Source organism: Pteropus medius, unplaced genomic scaffold, assembly GCF_902729225.1.
Source record: "Pteropus medius unplaced genomic scaffold, Ma_sr-lr_union100, whole genome shotgun sequence".
In the NCBI taxonomy this organism is placed as follows: domain Eukaryota; kingdom Metazoa; phylum Chordata; class Mammalia; order Chiroptera; family Pteropodidae; genus Pteropus; species Pteropus medius.
The window spans coordinates 2,959,805-2,982,874 of record NW_024351733.1 but is presented as its reverse complement, the minus strand read 5'-3'; the positions used below and the strand labels follow the sequence as shown (position 1 = coordinate 2,982,874).

Genomic DNA, 23,070 nt, shown 5'->3' with positions numbered 1-23,070 from the left:
CAGTTATATTTTTTCTCATTGTAGAAGTAAATATGCCATATGTCAAAAGTTTGGACAATTTAGAAGAAGTACGAAGAAAAATCTCCCTTATGCAATCTTACAGCCTAGAGGTAGAGACCACTCCCATTGTTCAGTGCATTCCCTCATAACTATTATGAAGTTCATTCGTCCTCTTTGACCTCCACTACCACCCCTCCTCTAGACACAGAAGAAAGCACAAAATATTTTTATAAAAGGATGCAAATTAGGAAAAGCAACTGATTAGAAAGCAAGAAGCCTGACGTCCACTCCCTGTACTTCCTGTCATTTTGGTGACACTGAGCATTTCACTTACTATTTCAGCTCTTTGTCCTCGCACTGAACTATGGTGAAATGGGTATAGCAAGAGCTTCACTTTGCCCTCCTTAGAACAATGCTTAGGTGTATCCACTAGCTTCTCAAGAGGAAGCTGATACACAAGAAGGGGCAAAGTACAAAATAAGTGTACATAGGACAGTTAAAGAATTAGTCTATGAGAGGATATGGTAACAAAATCTGAGAGGAATCTAAGGACAGGAAGTTGCTAGAATCTCTCCTTAGCTGTGGTAGCTATGCAGAGGTCTCCTCTCAACTGCTAATTACAATGCGTTACGGTATTTAAAGAATGTCCTCTGTTATACATTTAGAATAATGCCAAAGACAGAATTCTATGATAGATATACGTAAATTTTATCACTTTTTTCTTAACCCTGTGGTAAGCCAAGAAAGAATATGAAATTAGGATAGCTATGTTCCTCCTTTAAATTCACTCTAATGTCTTAACATGCATCTCTTTCCTGGTTATAAAACATCACCACTTGAATCTAATCTGAACCTTCAAGTATCATCTCCATACTAAGCGAATGAAAAATTCATTTATTCAAAATAAAATGAATCATTTTGAAATTGGGTGATTTACATAAACATGAGATATTAGCCACTTATGCTAGGAAAATGAGGGAAATTTTGCCATTTTAATTCATCTCTGGCTTTTTTGCCCCTGATCTTTTCCTACCTAATGTTGAGAGACTTTTTCCGCAGCTCACTCCACTTGAAGTTCATGTTATCTAAACGTCTTTGTAACAGGACTGCATCATCAGAACCTTCCAGAGATCTCAGGATTTTTTGGCCATTTTCATCCAGGGTGTGATAGATATCCGTGTGAGCTTCGATTTCTCCTTGGAGGTCCTACAGGACAGCAGGGAGAAGAACACGTGTGAATTACCAAACAAAAGAGACCAGCTTCAAATGTAAATTTGGACAATTGTAAAAAATAAACCATTAGTTCAAAAGACATTTCGACTGGGCCTACTAACAAAATGATTCACCTCCAACTCAGTTTTCTTCGTGTATTATCTCTTCATGTTTTTATGTAGATTGAAAATGGGCATCTTATTAGGTATAATAAATTTATCCCTTGACATTATAGATTAGAATATAATGTGTTGCTAACTTTACAAATTTCATAAGTTATATCTTCTAGTCCATGGACAGAATATATTGTTTTATGAGTGATATGAAATAAAATTCCATGATAGAGTCCACCCCAGTGCCAATCATTTCATCGCACTATGGGTCAAGTCATATTTTCCATGCACATAGTAATCTGAAGAGTTGACTCTGACCATAGAAGCATGGAGAGTCTAATAAACATTTCTGTACTCGGTTCATACCACCAGCATATTAACAGAATTCTATCATCAGAGAGAATCTTTTTGACAATACACATTAAATTCACCTTGGTATTATAGCATCGAACATTTATTACAGCACCATACATTTATTAGTAAGATTTCCTAATTGAAACACCATTGTATTTTTAGGCTTGACAGGTGGAAAGTCCATAGGACCTTGACAAGAGTTATAAGACGTTATGCATTCAACCTCATTTGTACATACACAGATCAAGAAAATTATCATAGTAGAAGAATCTGACCTTTACATGGTATGTCTTCCTGTGTAACATTTTCAGCTTGAACCGGGGACTACAGCACTGATCCTGTTGCATAGCAATCCTGAGAAAACCCGGCGACTGAAAGAGCCCTGCTTGAAAATGCCAACTTTGCTTACATTCTGTTGACAGAATGAATTTTGAAGCACAGGCCTCACCAGTCAATAATAATAAACAGCCACTTTGTACTCCCCAGTAAACGGTAGCCAGGCCTGTGGATGTGGGAGGGACCTCAAAGAGAGGAGGCCTGGAGTATGCAACTGACAGTTTATATTAAACAGCCAACTTTTCTTATCATTTTGCCATTATAAGCCAGAGACATTATAAATTCATTTTATATATGTGTTTCCCTCCTTGTTCCCAGCAGAACAGTCAAAGCCAAAAGAACATTCCTTAGAGAGCTGCTGGGTACCAGCATTCCTTTCTGCCTACACAATGAATGGAGGCTTTGTACATTATCTGACTTACTTTTCGAGATTTGTATGCTTCTGTTTAACAAGTTTAAAAATTCATTCTGAAGCTTGGAACAATTAGATTGACTGGTGTAACTAGAAAAGTTTTTTTTCCCTCTCTCTTTCTAAAATTGAATTAAATTATTCTTCTAAAGTAAGGGAGGAAAGTGGCTGGCAGCAATAACGTGTTAGAAATTCTGAAGAACTGGCCTGTGTTTTCAGTTAGTCTCTTAGATGCAGAATTTTGAATGTTGCAGAAGTAAGGTAGATGGACAATGAATGTCTCCCATCACTATTTTGGCAGCCAAATCATCCCTGATGGACCCTAAAGAGAATTTTGTTCCATTTCCTTTAACTGGAAGACAGGATGGGAAGAATGGATAGAACCATATCTGAAGTTGAAAGAAGAGAAATACTAAAGCAGACCAAGTAGCATCCAACTCTAATCCATTAAAAACAATGTTCTGGAAGGAAATAGTCTGATTTTAAAACTAGTTTATGTGGTTGAAAACTAGTATTGGGCTTCTTGCAGAAATGAAGTTTAATCAGGTATACTATTCATTTTATGTTTCTGTCCCTACATGGAAAAACATATCCTGCTGAACTTGCCACTTTTTTAGCAAAAAAGTGAGGTTAACTTATCTAAACAATTCAGGAATGAAAACCAAATTCAAGTTATCCGATAATTCCACCAATTCTCTCTTTTACTTTACTTTCCTTCTTGTTGTATTTGATTTGTACACTACTTAAAACTTTGCCTCAGCGTATACACTTAGGGAATTACAACCAAACTTTCAGTTGTTCAAGAAAATAAAATATTTTGACTAATGCAACCAGCTCTTTATATTAATATGCATATGATAGTGCATTTGAATTTTTATATCCTGCATTTATAGCGGAGACCCAAGCTCAATAACAGTTCCTTAAGATTATGTATATCGTGAAGTCATCAACATTTTGTTGAATACATGAGAGATCTTTCCAAGCATAAACAGGATGTTGATTCATAAATTTGCTAACTTTCATCTTTGCCATTTATATTATACTGCACATAAACATCTTAGTTGTATCACCAAAAAATAAATGATGTTGTATCTTTGTTGTATCATCAAAAAATCAATAACCTAGTATTTAGATTATTTGTCTAGTCTTAGCACTGTGAAAAATATGATAAATGCAAGAGACAGGTCTATCTTTACTTTTCTTAAAATCTAGTGATATTTTTATTTAATCATTCTTATTACCAACTGAATATTGATGAAAATTTCCTACCAAACCTCATAGATACTGGGATAAGAACTTCTCCTCTTGGAAATTCAGAAGTGGCTGAAGCAAAGTCTTAGCATTGGCAGTAAGGTAACTCTTAATTAGTATTATTATTAGGTCAGTATTACTTCTCTAGGTCATGACGGTGGTTTAGAGGAAAAAATGACACATGTACTGCAAAGGGCTTCAGAGTTTACAAAGCACTTACCATTATACCGCTTTAGTTATTCTTCCTCCTTGCCTTGTGAAGTACATAATATTTTCTCTGTTTTACAGATGAAAACAATGAGGTTCAGAAATGTTTCAGTAACTTGCCTAAAGTCATATATCTTGTAATTGTTGGAACTGGGCAATGTACCCAGTAGTTTTTTTTTAAGTTAAAATTATTGGGGTGACATTGGTTAATAAAATCATATAGGTTTTAAGTGTACAATTCAACAGTACATCAAATGTATATTGCATTGTGTGTTCACTACCCAAAGTAAAATTTCCTTTCATCATCAAATATTTGACCCCTTTTACTTTTTAAAAATATTTGTTTTTATTTTTTTCCTGGCTTTACTGAAATATAACAGACAATTAGTTGCTCATATTTACATTGTGTAATTCAATGAGTTTTTTTCAATTGTAGTTGGCATACAATAATATATTAGTTTCAGTTGTATAGCATAGTGATGAGAGACCTATATAACTCACAAAGTAATCACCCCACCAAATCTAGAACCCCTCTTCTCCCTACATATTTATTACAATATTAACTATTTTCCTTATGCTACACTTTGTATCTCCATGTCTATTTTGTAACTATCCATTTGTACTTCTTAATCCCTTTGCCCTTTTCATTGTCTCCCCAACCCCCATCCTATTCAGTAGCCCTCAAATATTCTCTGTATCTATGAGTTTGTTTCCATTGTTTTTGTTGTTGTTGTTATTTATTTTATTCTTTAGATTCCACATGTATGTCTTTCTCTATCTGACTAACTTCATTCAGCACAATACCCTCTAGGTCCATCAAGGCAATATCTTTTTCTATACCCTTCCTTTTAGTCTGTGTGTGTCTTTTAATCTGAAGTGAGTCTCTTGTAGGCAGCGTATGTAGATGTCTTGTTTTCTTATCCATTCAGCCACCCTATCTTTTGGTTGGAGCACTTAATTCTTTTCCATTTGAGTTATTTGTTGACAAGAATACAGTTATTACCATTTTTTATTCATGACTTTGGTATATGGTTTTTCTTCTTAAAAAAGTCCCTCCAACATTTCCTGTAATATTGGTTTAGTGTTGATAAATTCCTTTAGATTATTTTTTGTCTGAGAAGCTCTTTGTCTGTCCGTTGACTCTAAATGATAGCTTTGCTGGATAAAGAATTCTTGGTTGTAGATCCTGGGTTTTCATCATGTTGAATATTTTGTGCTAAGTCTTTCTTTCTTTAAAAGTTTCTTTTGAGAAATTAGCTGCCAGTCTTATGGGTGCTCCCTTGTAGGTAACTAAGTGCTTTTCTCTTGCTGCTTTTAAGATTCTCTCTTTGTATTTAAACCTTGGCATTTTAATTATAATGTGTCTTAGTGTGAGCCTCTTTGGGTTCATCTTTTTTTGGGACTCTCTGAGATTCCCAAGATTGTATGTCAATTTCGTTCACTAGGTTAGAGAAGTTTTCTATCATTATTTCTTCAAATAGCTCTTCAACTTCATGTATCCCTTCAGGTACCCCTATGATCTGGATGTTTTTACATTTAATTTTGTCCCATAGGCTCCTTAAATGATTATTATATTATTGGTTTCCTTTTTCTTGCCATTCTGATTGGGTGTCCTTGGCTTCCCTATCCTCTGTATTGGTGGTTTGATCCTCTTCTTTATCTACTCCATTGATTCCTTCTAATATACTCTTCATCTCAGATAATGTGTTCTTCATTTCTGACCGGTTCCCTTTTATAATTTCCATTTCTGTTATGTTTTTTATCTCTTTGTTAAAGTTCTCACTGAGTTCCTCTACACTTTCTCTAAATTCACTGAGCATCTTTATAACCAGTGTTTTGAACTCTGCATCTGTTAGATTACTTGACTCCTTTATTCCTGGATCTCTGTTCTGTTCTCTTATATGGTTCCTACTTCTTTGTCTTCCCATTTTGGCTACCTTTCCATGTTCGTTTCTATGTACTAAGCAAAGCCCCTCAGTCTCCCGCTCTTATTAGCGTGGTTTTGTGTAGCAGGTGTCTAGTGGCACAGTCCTGAGAGAGGTTCAGCTGCAGGCTAAGTTCCCCCCGAGCCTCTGCCCCTCCAGGGCCACCTGTTAAGATTGAGCAAGCAATCCACAGATGCTGTGCTTATAGTTGCCTCAAAAGGCCACACAAGAAACCGAGGTCAGCTGCTATCAGTGTGGGTCTTAGAATTGCTCAGCAAGGAGCACCAGACTTGCTGAAGACACACCTGGATGTGGCTTGGGTGGGGGTTGCAAGTTGGGAAAGGTGGAGTTTCAAGGAATCCTCTGGGCGGAGTGACCTCTGTTACCCAGTTTGATGATGTTTCAGCTATGGTGGTGCTGAGTCCACATACTGGGAGTAGGGGAGGGCTCAACAGAGGAACAATGGATACCACCGGCACTTCTGCCTGGGAGAGAACCTCACCTCTGGTCCTCAATCCGACAACTTAGTGTCCCCTTGTAAGCCCCTGGCATCCTCCGGAGCATCCAACTGGGCACTGGGGCTCAGAGCGAGCAGGTCCATCACCGTGAAAGTCTGCTTGTGGACACAGCCACTTTAAGAGGCATCTGCAGCTATCAGTGCCACAGCCTCTGTCCCACTAAGCTGCTGGGGACTAGGCAGCCTCATGTCCTCGTCCTTCCTACCTTCTACTGCTGCAGGGTGATTTCTCATTTCTGTCCCTAGTTATAGGGCTTCTGTTCCTCTAGATCCCAGGTGACTTTCCTTGCTGTTTGTTCCATGTTTCCATCCCAACTTTGATTTGGTCACAAGAGGGATGAGCAAAGCCTCTAGCATCTATCCTAGTTTTAGATGCCTTTTGACCCCTTTTACTTTTGACTCTAGAAGATCTTGCACTATCTCCATCACCCATTTGCTATAAGCATTGGTTGTAATAGACAGCAGTCACTGAAGCTGAGCAAGGCTACTACTAACAAGGGGTTAAAAAAAAAACAACTGTTAAGAGAAAAGCACAAAAAAGACCTTATTATTGATTTTGATTAAAAAAATTTATCCACATGGATGAAAAGGAATCTTGACTACCCTTTTCACTTCTCATTTTGAAATTAGACATCAGAGACCACCTGTGAGCAAAAACTGTTTGCATTGAAAAGGTCTTCTTACTACAAAATATCCCTGCTGACAGAAAAGGAAATTCTCCCATTAGTGATTCATTCCTTTGTCTATAAGAGCCAGGTGAACATTACACTAAATAATGATTTGACATATCTGTATAAATCTAGTTTGGCCATGTTCCTTTGGGATGGCAGGCTGGTAGATAATCTGTCAAGCTACAGGACTAAGGTAGGTTGCTCTAAAATGGAGATGAGTATCCGTGAAGATCACAAGGCTTTTTTAGGAGGTTGGCATGCTATAATGGAGATTTTTCAGTACAAGTAGGCAGCATAAATCCTAGGTGGCGAGTAGACATCAATAGGGCAGGTAGGAAGAAACACGCATTTGTATAAAACTATCACGATGGCATCGATCTTAAGATTAACCTTAGATACAGGGGCCACAGAAAAGCAAGAGTTTGGTATAGAGAAACAAGTGGAGTTCTCGGAGGATAGCCAATCTGGACAAAAGTAATTTTTACAAATATTTTTAAGTAGTTTCATTTTACTTCTGACTTAATTAGAAAATATCACTCACTATATTCAATGCATGCTATCAATTTTTTTCTTCTTTTTGTGACTATTCTTTAGAACAATAATGAATAGCAAAAGAGGTATTTGTTACATAACAGAAACAGTAGCTACTATACAAATAGCATACATATGCACTTAACATATAGTAGCATATATAACACTTACTATATACTAGGTATTGTCCAAAGCATTGTATATCCATGAAGTCATTTAATCCTCTCAGGAACCCTCTAGGGTAGGCATTATTATTTTCATTTTATATATAAGAGAGTGAAATTACAGAGAAGTTAAGTAACAATGTCCGAGGTCACACAGCTAATGAACTATGTGGCCAGATAGTAAACCCAGGCCATTGGCCTCCAGAGACTGTGCTCTTAAACACTAAGCAATATTACCTCTGAGTTCTTATTAATTTTATTTTATTTTCTATTAACTTTTTCTATTAATATTTCTGCCTAAATTTCAGCATATCTGGAACTGTTACTAGACAGTACAGAAAAACATTTTCACCACTCGTAGTAATTTTATGGTCTTTTTTAATATGGAGACTGTTAAACAGATCTGAAGCAGTGGATGGAGATATATCCAATACAACAAAGGAGAATATAAAATAATTGAAAAAATGGGTACAAATGGAAAAATAATATGTATCCCTCCTCCGCAAAGAAACATATAGACTAAAGTTCTGTACAATTATGGAACAGATTTTATCTGTGAATATCAAGAAAGTTCAGATGTGAGGCAAGTAATATGTTCATAGTGTAGCAGTTTTAGAAGTAGGGAGTATACTGTTTCCCGTAGAGTTTTTTAAAATCTCATACTTCCTTCTTTTCTAAGTCTAGCCTACTTCTGTCATAAGTCCCCTTTCTTAGTCTCCAGGGAAACCTAATGAAAAATGTAGTTAAATAGACATAGTTTGAATCTCCCCTTACTCTTTCCCTTATTAACTGCGTAAGTTTAAAAAAACTCTTTAGTCTTTTTGGTGCCTCTAAGTATTAAATAATAATACCTACCAGCTGGGCTGTTTTGAATGTTACATTGAATAATTTTTGTAAAACACTTTGACCAGCATCTAGAACACAACAGATAGCTAATGTGTGGGTTTCCATTATAGAGAATCAATGTGGAAATCAAGTGATACAAATAGGCCTCATGAAGTCCAAGGGACCTGCTTTGAGCCTTGATGGATGGACAGGATTGAGAGAGGTGGGGGTAAGAGGGCATTCCAAGCGAAAGAATAGCATGGAAGTGGCAAAAAGTTGGAAGTGAATTTAATTATGAGCAGAGACAATGAATTGCACAACTTGATTGAAATGGATGATGAGCATTAGGGAGACATAGAATATAGTCCTTAATTAAGATGGATAAAGCCTTTCTTTTAAGACTCCACCAAGAATAAAAGTTTATGAAGGAAAGTAAAGGACAAATACAAGATTATTAAATATTAAATTTGTACTATCTTATTTGACAAGTAGAATGTCCAATGGTGTCCATAAATAATAAGACAACTGTGGAATAATATGAAAAGTTACAAAACTTATATTAGAAGAAAAATAAAGAAGGTAGATGTCAGGAATTAGTGTTATACCCTTATTTTTATTATCCAAAAAAAATGGTATGATACTCTTTCAAAACATTATGGATAATAGTATCCATGTATTTTCTTTCCTGTGTATACAGAATTTTGTGTCTCTAAAAAAGACCTCAGCAAATAATAACCTCTCTATCTTGAACGTAGCTGAGAAGTAAGCAACAAAACAAAACGAACAAAAAGATGTATAAAAAATAAAAATAAGTAACTAAATTTCCCTAAAAATTCATTATAGACATACCATCTCTAATCTTTTCTGAAAGCATTAAAACATGAATAATGGTCAGGTTATTAGTTCTTCTTTACTGATAATTTTTACCTAATTCAAATAAGCTTAATAAGAGAAAAATATGATGATCTGATTTTCAAGAACTTAAAAGTTCAGAAACAGAAGATCCAAAACATGAGAGCAGTTATCCTTGAGGGCTAAAGAGAGAGTAGCAAGAAGTGACACCTGACAGAGAACCAGAAAAGTGTAAAAGGAGCCGTGGGCATGCATAGTTGACCAGGGTCACACAGTGTGGAAATGAATAGCTTTACATGTATTATTAGCCCTTGAAGGCATCACTTAGCTTTAAAGCTGAGCAAAATAATTTTAATCATGATGATCCTGAATTAGCCAGAAAAAGCATATATATGTTCAGTAAACTCTATTTAAGAAGAAAGCAACACATGCGAAACTCTAAATAAATTTATCCAACATAGTTATTCTGAAAATCAGGTGTTGCTGCTTTAAAGAAGTTTAACCAAACAAAACAAACACATAAGTCAAACTCCCTTAGCTTGGCTGTCCAAAATAACTTGTTAATCATGAACTCTAAGTACTTGAGGTTTTGGAATACACACACACACACAAAGAATACACACACACACACACACACACACACACACACACACACACTCCATTAGGAGAACAGAAATTGAGAGTAAATTTTTAGAAACGTTTATAGCAATCTAAAAATAAAAAGCATGGGCTTGCATTTTGTAAGTCTGGTTTTTGTAATTTTTAAAAAGTAATTCATTTTTATTGCATGTTATAAAAGCATCAGTTTATTACAGCTCAGAAATTAAAACTAGCAAAACAAAACAGAATTGTCCTCCCTAATGGTTTTTTAAAGAAGCACCCATATAAAGGAATTGGACCCATAATCTTGACCTTATAAGGACTCTAATCTAACCACCAGAGGTTCCTAACTTGCTCAGGAAATGTAGTTGGGTGCAGATTCACAGTAGGTGTGCCTGTTTTTTTTACCTTTTCCCTATTCTATATGTGGCCATTGCAATACTTTTGAAAGCAGCAGAGTTGTCATCCCAAGAGAAACAAAAGTTAATTTGAGGATTGCCATTTGGCTTGGAGCCTGGTTGCTCTAGGTAGATAAGAAGTGTGTTTTCAGGTCCAATGCATTGCAATGCATCTTCAGCGAGCAGATATGGATTTAGAAGTCCATAGACTTTGCTTTAAAAATGGCTGTTATTAAGGCCCTCAGAGACTATTATCCTGCAGGGTTTGTTGTCTTTGCTTTCATATCTCATTCGAAAAGTCTCACACTTAAAGCACTATAAGAGTGGAGAGAAGGGATATGCTCTCCTGCCTCAGTACATTCTCAGGTGCAAAGCTTTATTTCAAAATCTAATCTTTAAAAATGCCTGGCCTAGAGTGGATTACCCCAGAGGAAACTGAACAAAATTCCATTTGTCAGACTGCCTTAAGCAATCCCAAACTCTGGGAACATGTAATGCTTTCTCCCCTTGTCCGACCCTCCGGTTTACTCTATTCTTAAAATTACTTTTGTAAATTGAAGAGTTTATTTCAGATATACCAGGTCGGAAGTATGATAAGTATCTTTTCTCTTCTGCATCTTGTTTTTCCTACTTTCTTTTTATTCTGTCACAGTACAAAAATGTTCTGCATATTTATTCATCACACAGATATGCATTGTATGCCTAAGTATGCCTACTGTATGCCTAAGATTTCATTAAGAGCTATGGGAACATAAATAAGAAAGATATAGCCCTTAAGTTAATTCCTCCTTTCTTCCTTCCTTCTTTCCTCCCTCCCTCCCTACCTCCCTGCTTCCTTTCCTTCCTTCTTTCCTTGTTTCCTTCCTTTCTTCCTCCCACTAATATTTAATATTAGACCAATATTATCATCCAAATCTACAGTGGTGAAAAAAATAAACATCTAACCTCTAACCTCTTGATGTTTATAGCATAAGATAAATAGAGACATAAGATAGACAGGGGAGAAATATGGTAAAGAGATAAAAATTTCAATAAAATAAGAAAATGCTTTAAAGGTAACAGATGGGTGGCTTTGGTGAGAATAATGGTGTACCTGTGGTGGTGATGATGGGGTGCTCTTTGGTTATGGTGGTCAAGAAAAACCTAGCGAGAAGGTTCAGTGTAAGCTGAGACTTGAAGGATGAGAAGATACCAGTTATAGGAAAAGCCAAGGACACGGAATTTCTCCCAAGTAAGAAGGGGAGCCTTTGCATCAGAAAAGATCTTGGCTAAAACTTACAAGAAAGAAATGTGGCTGGAGATGAGGTAAGAGAGACTTCAGAAATTGTGGGGCCTTGAAGTCCCATGGCAAGGAGTTTGAATTTTATTTCAAATTCAGTGGAAAGCAATAGAAACTTTTAAAGTAGGGTAGCGACATGATTGGTTTAGTCATTAAAGAAATCATTATATTGCTATGTGGAGATTAAAGAAGGCAGGAGAGGAATCAGGAAGACCACTTAGGGGCCAGGCCCTCTAATCCAGGCAAGAGATAATGTGGCCTAAACGAGGGTGACTGCAGAAGGTAAGAAGCAGATTGATGTGAGATATAATTTGGGTGCTAGATTTCTTACACATACTAATGGATTAGAAGACAAGAGTAGAAGAGAAGGATATCTCAAGGACAACACCAAATTCTTAAACAATGGATGGCAGTGTAATTTACTGAGATGGTGCAAATTGGGGGAAAAGTCAGTTCTGTGTTCTATTTTTAATATGTTACACTTTAAAATGACTGTGAGGCATTCAAGTGGAGATTTCAAATACACGTGAGAAATTCCGAGGGGAGTTGTGGGCTGGCTTTATGAAATTGGGGTTATTTAGTTTATTGATACTAAGACTAGGAAAATGAGTAAGCATACTTAGGGATAAAGAGATGAGGGAGAAGAAAAAGGGGCATGGGACCAAGACCTGAGGCCCACTAATATTCAGAAGTTAGCTAGGGGTAGACAACCTGGCAAAGAAAACAGAAAAGGAACAGCCAAAGAGGTAGGAGGAAACTAAGAAATGACGGTGTCATGGTAGCCAAGAGAGAGGAGAGAGTTTCAAAAAGGAGAGAGTGGCAAATTGTGTCAAACACTGTTGATGGATTGGACCATTAGAATGGAACATTGTCTACTGGGTTTGGCAATAAGGAAGGTCATTGGTCACCTTGATAAAAACAGTTTCAGAGGAGAGGTGCAAGATTTCAGGAGGCTGACTGAACAAACAACACTACTGAAGAGTCTAGTTGAGAAATAGAGCAGCACCTGAATGGGGATGAGGGATCAAAAGAGAATTTGGGGATGATTTTTTAAAGGTTTGTTTTATGTTTAGAGCTTTTATATTTGAGATGAGGAATCTGATTTGAAGAAGTTGAGGAAATATCACAAAAGTTCACATAACTACGGAGTACATAAAGGCATGAGTGTGGGAATAATTAACCTTGGTTCGTGCAAAGCATGGCACCGTAGAAAGAACTCAGCTTTTGGTGTCATAAGATCTGTTTAGATTCTAACTTCCCCAATTTACTAGCTTTGTGATCTTGGATAAATCATAAAATATTTCAAAAGCTTGTTTTTTTTTGTTATTGTTTTTTTAAATCAATAAATAGGGTTACTAATACCTACCTTATAAGGTTTTGGCCAAGATTAGATGAGACGATGTGGGTAGAACATCTAAGTACCTGACCTGACGCCTGATCTATTGAGGGCCTTCATTATAATTGTGTCCCTCCGTTCTCCTTCTCACCTTCCTCCATGACTTCAAGCTTGCTAGCAGAGAAGATATGGAAAGACATTTTCCAAAGAAAATGAATATCGAATGCATAGAGATGGGAGCCAGAGCTGTACGCCAAAGCTAAGAGGTAGTTATGAGAAGGGCCAACAGTGAGGTTTGAAGGATACAGATTAGCCACTGAGAGTTTTGAATACAGCCTGGAGATTATATCTGACCCTATAAGGATAAGATTCCACTGTTGTTATTTGTGTACAGGTATGACACAGTCAAAAACGTATTTGCGAATGATTATTTAGGGGGCAGTTTTTAGGGTAAATGGGAGCAGGGAAAAATGGAGGCAGGACATTTAGCTGAAAGGCAGCACTGGCCATTCATGCACCAATAAAGTGGTGGATCCAGAAGCAGGGAGGAAGTCAGGAGGAGGAATCCTACTGTCATGGGATGCTCATAAATTATAGAAATAGCTGCTGTGTGACTCAGTTTTATCCTTCTCTTGCTCTACCTTTGGAAGGTAGAATTCAGCAAAGTGATAACTAATCATAAAAACATTTTAAAGATAGAAATTTTATTTTATGTTTAATTTCCTGTGAGTAAGATAAACATTATAACATTATATACCTTTTATAAGTTTCTTCTCTCACATACACACACACACACACACACACACCCCTTGGTACCAAAGAAATTACAATGACAAGGCAAGAGCATTGGCACCAAAGCTGCACACAGGCGAAGGAGACTCCTACTTAGAATATATCCTATTAGGCATTCCTAAAGTATATGGGGGTAAGTTTTAAAGGAAAGAATTCTGAGAAAGGATAGATAGAGCAAGACTGCATTGGCCTTTTTTAACAAGTTAAGATACCGTGGACTCAGTGGGGAACTAACCTTGGTATCCATTTGGCTCAGCACTTAAGTTATAAAAAATAATGCCATGCCTTTCTAATGCTGGTGTTGGAAGATAAAAAAAGCCCTTAGATAGGCTGAGTTTTCTTTCTTACTAATATATCTAAAATCCATATAAAAACCTATATCGTGTTACAATATTATTTCAGTTATTGCTATACTGCTTTATTGCTTATAATTGGGTGAGTATTCCCTGCATGGGACATCTTTCAGAAGATCATTGCCAATGGTAATCTTGAAAGGTCTTCACAATTAAACTCTAGATTGTACATTTAATCATAAAGACAACCACATATGAAAAGACCATAGTGTTGAAAGTATTTTTGGTTTTGTATTACGTTTTATGTGAAGGAATCAGCATGTTTGAAGATAACTATCCTTATCTGAGAAAGACCAGATGGGCCTTTCTGACAATGAGACACATTTATTATTGCAGAGACACAATGAGGGTTAGGGGTAGAGTAGGGAGATGAAATGGGGGAGGAAACTAATACTTACACCCCTTATAAATCCTTTATATCAACTCTATAAAGTAGGCCTTCTTATCCCACAATTGAGGTAACTACATTTGGGAGAAGTGCAGTAACTTGTCTAAATCCCACAGCTATTATGTGGCAGAAGCAGGATTAGAACACACATCTGTCTGAATTTGTTCTTTTTAACCTCCTCCCCCCACACTGCTCCTCCATTTCTCAAATACAAAGCAAATGACTTCTGACTTGGGCTACATGTAACACAACACAATTATTAACTCCTTAAGGTACTGTAAGATATTTGGTTTGAGAAATTTACTGCGATGTTCTGAGAGGAATGGCCAAGCAACTGAATTATTTTTCAGTTAGGTATTAACTTATTTATTCTCTTTAGTCAACTCAGAACTAATGCCTTTAATGATTTTGAATGGCTCTAAATGAACAGAATATATTCTTATTCTTAAAATAGGCAACTATCTTCTCATGGACTAATACACATCTGGTTATATTTATTTACCTGTACAATTTGTCTATCTTAAATACAGAGTTAAGAGTTAAAGAAGCTCTTATTTTCTGAGTCTCTCTGTCACAGAGCTTTCTTTTCCTCTAGAGAATTACTGTAGTTAAAAATTGTCTATTAGAGATAAGCAATTAGTTGATGTCAAGTCTCATCTTATCCCAACAGCAATATGTAAGAAGAAGGCAAGAACATATGGCAAAGTGCCATAATTATTTTTGATAATATGCTAGAAATCATAACAGCCATGTAACTAATTTCCTCTAGCTTGTTTTAATTATAAATGTTGTAAATGCAGAACAACAACTTTATTCCATCACCACCTCCCCTCCCCATCCAAAAAACCTCATAGTATCTTGACAACCACAAAACAACCCTACAGCTGAGGCAATTGTTTAGAACAGGTTAGCAATGTAATAAACCTAAGATATTTCTACATATTTTTACTTTAAATAGCAGGACAATTTACAAATAATTCCCAAACACATGTTGGGCACAGTTGTATTGATTTGCGGGTACTTTGCTTAAAGCATAAAGGTTATTTTTAAAATGAATTCTAGGTATTCATAAAGAAGGTTCTAGTATCATAGTGTTAACTAAAGTCTTGCTATCTAATTGAGTCTGATTCCCTGGTGTTCTTTGGTGAGTTCATTTTTGTCTACTACCAAATAGAGCCAATTACTTCTTCTGGTGAGTGTAATGGTTATTTTTCGTTATTGTTCCTGCAGAGTTAGTTCACCTCATTTCAGTTTTCTTCTCTCATGGAATAGGGTGAATGGTGATGGGGAGAAAACAAAGTTACTCTTTTTTCAATGGTTAAGGATAAAGACGAAGAAGAAATATGCCTGTGGACATCAATATAAAGGTAAGTAACACTGACATATCTGCCAGAGGAAATGTGACATGAATAAAACTGGCAAAATAGTAAGGGATATTTCTTTATTTCTAGAACCCACTGTACTGAGGCCAGAAACCCAATCATGAGTTTTCAACTATATACCTTCTAAACCTTCCCAAAACATCAAGTTCAGTTGAGAATATCCTAGAGACCCTGGACTGTCTTGCTGAAGCATACCCAGGGAATTCTTGGCCTTTGGCCAGGAGATGATACTTCTTTCAATCTGAGAACATGTAGATTTGAAAAACTATCACCAGGAAAGTAAGGTTTGGGAAGGCTTAGGTCTTTCCATGCCTATGTGACAAATTATATATGTTTTAATATAGAACAAGAAAAGAGAAATGGATGTCTTTCTAGATTATTTTATATCATAAGAATTTTAACATGGGAGCTACACTGTATAACATCCATTACAGAACAGTGGAAACCTGCCTCTCAGTGCCCTGAGTTAAAAAAAAAAAAGTTAGATTTCATCATTGTCATTAATCTTCAGTATAAATGAAGAAGCCCGGTCACCCCAAGAAAGAGAAGTGGTAAGCAGGTCTTGTCCATAGTGCTTTTACCATGAACAAATGTTTTTGGTCCACTCTTTTCAGACAGGGGTAGAGGAACTGTATAACTGTCATGAATCTCTGCTCGAATTTCTAACAGTTTAGAGTTTAGCAGGAAAAAAACAAACAAACAAACAAAAAAACACCTCATCAACAGGCGACTGAAAAACCAGTGTGGGTAATATCTAATTATTCATGTTATCTTGAGTAGAAAATAAAGAGACTTGCTGAAAAACCCTTCTACATGGTTCTGTCAGAGTTCTGCTCTTTTTTGACTTTTTGATTTTTCCATTTTGTGGATTAGCAGCAAGATAGGGGTCTCTCCTAATCTATATCTAAAAATACTTATAGAACCACAACATATAATTTTCTTATTTCAAGAGGCCCACAGTCTCCTGAAAAAGTCTTAAGTAAACACACAACCAAATAACATGAGATAATATTAAAGTGGATATAGCCCTATGGGAACACAGAACAATTAGCCTTGTCACCAAGATTTGCAGATGACAGCACACAAGTGATATTTGAGAAGGGTCTTGAGAAATGACAAGGAGCTGACCAGGAAAGAAGTGGGAGAATGAAATTTGAAGCAGAGGGAAGAGCGTGAGTGAAGTTGAAGGTAAGGTGAGGTAAGATGAAAATACATATTAGAGCTGAGTGATTTTATATGGCCAGAGCGAAGGTCCACATGGGGCAGGAGACATGGGTCTGTTTGCAATGTGTCATCTGCGTGTGCCTGTGAATATGAGCTGGCATCATGTATTGATAGTTTGTCTTATCAATACAGCGATTCTCAAACTTGAGCAGGCTTGAGAATCATCTAGAGAGCTAATGGAAACACAGGATGCTGGGCCCCAATCCTAGAATTCATAATTCTATGGGTTTGGGGTAGAGCTCAAGAATGTGAAATTCTAATAAGTCCCCAGGTGATGCTGATACTGCTCCAGGAACCACTGGTCTAACGTAACGGTCCTTAATATCCTAGAAGTAATTATTGCCTTTGTGAAAATGATGGATCATCTCCTCAGAAACCTACACATATACTCCTAAACACAAAATACGACCTATAATTCCATGGACTTCTGAGACCCACCAAAGAAAAATGCAGCGCAGTAACTTGCTGGCAGCTACTGCCATCTCCAAGAAATATATTGAATTAATAAAGATAATGTATCTTTAACCTATCATTTTAATGGAAAACTCTCAGGAAGAGGAACACTTTGGAAAACGCATCTTGGAATTAGTCATAGTAGGCAAAAAACGACCAGATTTAGGGGAGGGGACATATCAAAGAGCAGTCCTTTGGGGCTGTAAGGAAATTCCTGCCATTCTAACCACATTCAAGTAACCTGGCCCTTTCCCATTTTCACCTGCCATCTGCTTGGGAAATCACAAATAAGAGAGAGGTGGGTAGGTAACATGGAAGGAAAGGGTGCATTTAGCCATGGGCCTATGGAAGGACACAGTTTGTTTCTTGAAGAAACTGTAGCTATGGCTCTAGATCTCTGGCTGGTAGGTCACTGAAACAGTTTAAGATCAATGAAAGAGATAATTAAGAATGAGCTTAAAAGAAAACTTCAAATCAGTTGTGCTACACAAAGATACGAGACAATCCCTGTTGCAGAGAAAAGAACATGTTGACTTCACCCTTTACTTAAGAATCCTCCTCATGTGCCTTCCATAACCCATTGGTACAGATATTTTTGAATGACCCTGAAAAGAGAGCAGAGGTGTTCTTTATTTCATGAAAAGAAAGCCATTTTTCATTTAAAGAACCTTAGGCCTGCTTTGCATGCAGGCATGGAGTCAGGAACACGAGGCAAATATTATATTAATCATTTTGGCAACTAGAAATTCAAGTGATGTCTCTGAGATTGGGGGGAAAAAGGCCCACTGAGCTGGAGAACAGACTCTTCCTTCAGCTTATCAAAGAAATAATAGTGCTACAGGCAAAGCACCCTGTAATAATCTGGGCCAAATACACCTCTGAGTCAATGAAGATTTTCTGTTATTGCATGGGCTGTCTTACCTAAAGCCAGGAAAAAACTGTCTGATGTTCCTGTTTTAGCTGCTGATTCATCTCCTCTGTTCTCAATTCTTCTCAGCAAACTTTTATTGGGTCTCATCATGGGCACATTTACAGAGCAATTTCCATAATGATAAAATCTCTTCAAATGAGATTTAAAATGTAATTAAAGGGCAGATTTGATGTGGTAAAGGTGTTGTTGTGCAGTGGCCATACATCAAGATGCCACAGAGCGCTCATTCAGCTAGCCTATGGCATGACCCCAATTTCCCTCTGGTAAGATGACATGTCCTTGTTTCATGCTAATGGCTTGATTAGGAAAAAATAAAAGAAGATAAAATAGCCTCTTTATTGGAGAGAGAAGTCCATGAATACGAGTTAGATTTTTGCACCCTTCTCCATTCATTATGTGTCTTAGACTTCAGAGCTCACAAGTGACTCCTTGAACATGAAGGCAAACACTAACAAACTGACAGGTGAAAGCTGAGAGGATCTCCTTGCTCTGAGAAGTGGATCTCTGTAAATCCTATGGTCTATTCTCATGGTTTTAAGTGCAATCGTTACAAAAGTAGAAACGGCGGGTTATAACTCGAATGGATGAACTGCCTGGTGCCAGAGAGAGCAAGAAAATATTCCTTGGGCAGTTCAATTGGAAACCTCAAAAACAACTTAGATTATTCTTTACTATAAAATCAATATAAGATTTTAAGCTTTGAAGTTTCTCAAACCCCCTAATATCTTGCTTAACCAGGTCCTCTATCATAAGTATCCTCAGACATGGTATTTACCAAATAATGTGAAATGATTTTTCTTTGGGCTGCTGGTTTACTTATTTATAGATAATCCTATAATATGATAGGGAAATCATATATCTATATATCTATATATCTATATATCTATATCTATATCTATATCTATATTTCTATATCTATATAGATCTCTCTCTATATATCTATATAGATATAGATATATCTAGATATATGTATTTATATATCTATATATCTATATAGATATATAGATATATTAATACACAGGGCAAATCAAATCCTTCAAAAGATCAGATTTTAGATGTAAGATCATAGTTTAATAGGTTCTGAAGCATTTAGAAGGAGATTTGGGCCTTTTAAACATCACATGTTCATTATCTTCTCTTCTAAATGTAACATGATGATATTCACAGAAAAAAATGCCATATAATATCTGAGTTGCATAGAGCATCGAGAGTCCCACTAATTTTTTTCTGTTTTCTTCTCTTTGCCTAAATGAAATATTTCATTTAGCACAATATTTGTCTATGAAATCAAATTCATCCTTGTGATTTTGGGAGTTACAAAATAACTCATGTGTTTTAAAATATCATTAAATGTATAAAATGAAATTATATGTAATTAGTAAAAATAACTTGAGAGACTTTAATTTAGCAATGATGAGAATTTGTCATCAAATAGTTGTCGTGCTTTTAAGTGCAATGATGTTTTTATAGGCAGAAGTAAGACACCATGAAAAATAACATACACTATTGAAGAGAAAATGGATCTACTGTATCTCTAAAATAAAAGCATTTTATAAGTCTACTTTATTCCAAAAAAAAAAAGCAAAAAGCTCACAAGTTAATGTACAAAGTTCATCTCTCTTGTCAAAGCTACTTTCAGTTTGCTTTAATAGCAAACAATTCATGGAAAGTGTGATTTTACTATAACAATAACTTCTTTTAGCCACATAACTCTCATCGACCCTTGGATAAAGTTTTCTGCCAAAGAATTCCCCTACTTCCCACTCATTACCAGAGATGAAAGGATTGAAGACATAGCACCATTCTCTGTAGGACTGTTTGCTTGCACTCAGTTAGTCAAGCTTCCACTGCTTGATTTCATCGCCATGGAAAGTCCTACAGGATAATTTGGAGAGCAGCTACCTCTATTACTTCTCCCAACATCCCACTGCTTCCAATTACTACTGATTTTCTGTTTCAATCTGTAGCCTTGAAACTTGAACTACCCAACTGTTTCAAATGCAGAAGAGAAAATCCCAGGGAAAATGGGGAACAAAAAAGAGTTTCCATGTTTCTGAAGAATAGCATTATGCTTGCATGATTGTTTTTCATCAGCCTTGACTTCCCTGAGAGGCAGTATTTCATGCTCTAGGCTGACATTTCTTCTCACTAAATAGTTAGTTAGCATGGTACAAATCCAGCATTCTTCCTTCTGACATCTTCACTCATGAAATACGTAAAAACAGCCCTTAACTTAGAAAGAGTTTTGTAACCAAAAGTCATTTGCAAATCAATGGTTCAGAACTCAAAAGTCAAATTCCCAAGAAAACAAAGGACATAGATGTCTTGGGCCAACATATATACAGCTATTCGACCTCTAACATGCATGAGCTATGTCATTCTGACATCATTATTTTGGGTTATGTAATTTGGGAAGTGTTCAACTTTGGGGATACAAAAGGGAGAAGTATGCAAAGGAAGTATTTCCTCCTTGAATCCTGAATCTGCCTAATGCAAATAGTAAGCTAAGGAGATCTGGCTGGGCCTGCTTTTCTCATCTCATTCCACCTCCTGGTGTTCAGTCTTTCCCGCCCCTGTGTTTCCTCACATCCCAATGATCCTTCTCTCTTACCTGTTGAAAACCATATTTCTAAAGCATAGTCTGACCACTTTCACATTCTGCAAAATTTTTGTGTTTTAAAAAGGAGAAACCGAAGTAAACCAAATGGATCACAGATTGGTAGAATTTCAGAGAGCATAAGAATTCAGAGTAAAAATATTCAGATGGTAGCAAAAGTTCCTGGGGCAGAAAGGTCTCAGCCATTCTTGGTAGGAAATCTACTTTAGGTAATACTGTGGATCGGCTTAACCAAATCTCCATGCCACCCTCTTTCTAGTTGGGGAGGCTGGAACTTAAAACTGTATTTGCCAGACTTCTATGAAGCCAGAGTTCTGGACATAAATTAGGTTTTAATAAGTTAGGGTTGTCAGATAAAATATAGGATGCCCAGTTACATTTGAATTTCAGATAAACAATAGATTTTTTAAAAATATGAGTATGTTGCATGCATTATATTTGTTTGCTAAATATGGCAACCTTACATCTAGTTGTGATGTACTTGTGAGATATTTGGAAGGTGAAAGTGACTTATAGGCCATCTCCCTGCTCTTTTTGTCTGTTTCTGTTGGTGAGCTTGGTCATAGAAGCATGAGATTTCCAACATCATAGTTCCAAAATCCGTTCTCCAGCTTCTTGGTTGGAAAAAAGCAGTTGCTAACGGCAGCTGCATATATAGATATCAATTTCCTGATTCCTAGTTCACAGTTACAGAGTATGTTCTTTGGTTCATTGCTTCAGTGGTACCTCAGAGATGGAGGTTCCCTAGTGGATCAGTTCTATCTGGCTTTAGAAGTCTATCCTGAAAGTCATGTCTAAAATCTGCTCCTCCAGCCTTTCCAAAGATTTAGTATACATATAACCCTCTGTATTAAATATTCTCTGATTATCATACCTAGAGTGGTTTCTCTTTTCTGCACTGAACTCTGACTGCTATATCGACCCTCAAGGTCAGCTTCTCTTTTTGTTTCTAGTACTGGCAATATCTTCCTTTAGTCATTTAAAATTCTACAAACAATAAAACTCTGTGGTTTTCTCAACATGACTCTTTGTCATAACCATCAGATCTCCCATCAAAGGAGGTTAGGAAGTCAGGAAGGCATAGGGGTTTGTACCTCTGTATCTTGTTTTATTTCTAAAGAAAATACTTTACAAGACACTTAAAGTTGTGGCACACATTAAAATACCCAAACATTATGTTGTCATCCTTTACAAAAATTTCACTATTATTTTCCTTATCTTTTTTGTTCTTCATAGCTAGATGTCAAATTTTCACTGACAATGCATTTGATGCCCAGGGAAAATATTTGATTCAATAGTTTTATAACATGATGTTCTATTAATTAAAACATGATACACTGCCATTCAAGCTCTGCCCGCTCCCCTGCCCCCCTGGCAAAAAAAAAAAAAAAAAAATCCCAGAAGTAGAATATCACAAACTTGATTCATATATAAAGAAAGTCATGGGGAAGAATGAAGGAATACTGAGAAAAGACAGTGTGCTTTCAGGCCTGACTTGCACATGTAAGGTGAACTCTGGAGAACAGAGCTTACCTCTCTGTTGTCAGTATCTGGCACAGTGCTGAGCACATACCAGGCACTCAATAAACTGAGCAAATCAGGATGAATAAACTGACAGCAATCAATAAAAAGAGAAAAAGTCGCGACTGGGTCCTTATGTTTCCTCATTATCAGCTGTGGAAGCCTTTCTTCCTACTCATTCTCTGAAATTTTTAACCATTTAGCTGCATTTATCTACTCTGCCTATATCTCACACAAACGATTTCATTTCTTGAAAGCATCAAGGTCTAACATCAGGAGATACAGACATGGTAAACACTAACCATCCCTAGCGGTCAAGGTTTTCTACTCTTCAGGCCATATAATTAGGATGACCCTATAGTTTACTGCCCAAATGCGGATGCTTTGAAAGTATACAGGGGTGCTATTAATAATTACACAAGAACAACA

General features: G+C 36.5%; 1 protein-coding gene across 1 annotated transcript in view; it reads right to left on the bottom strand.

The window, feature by feature from the left end:
- DMD (dystrophin) overlaps nt 1-23,070 on the bottom strand; it is a 1,897,222-nt gene that overhangs the window by 338,450 nt on the left and 1,535,702 nt on the right. Inside the window, 1 exon segment of the mRNA XM_039846417.1 lies at nt 1,034-1,206. Coding sequence (XP_039702351.1) covers nt 1,034-1,206 — 173 coding nt within the window.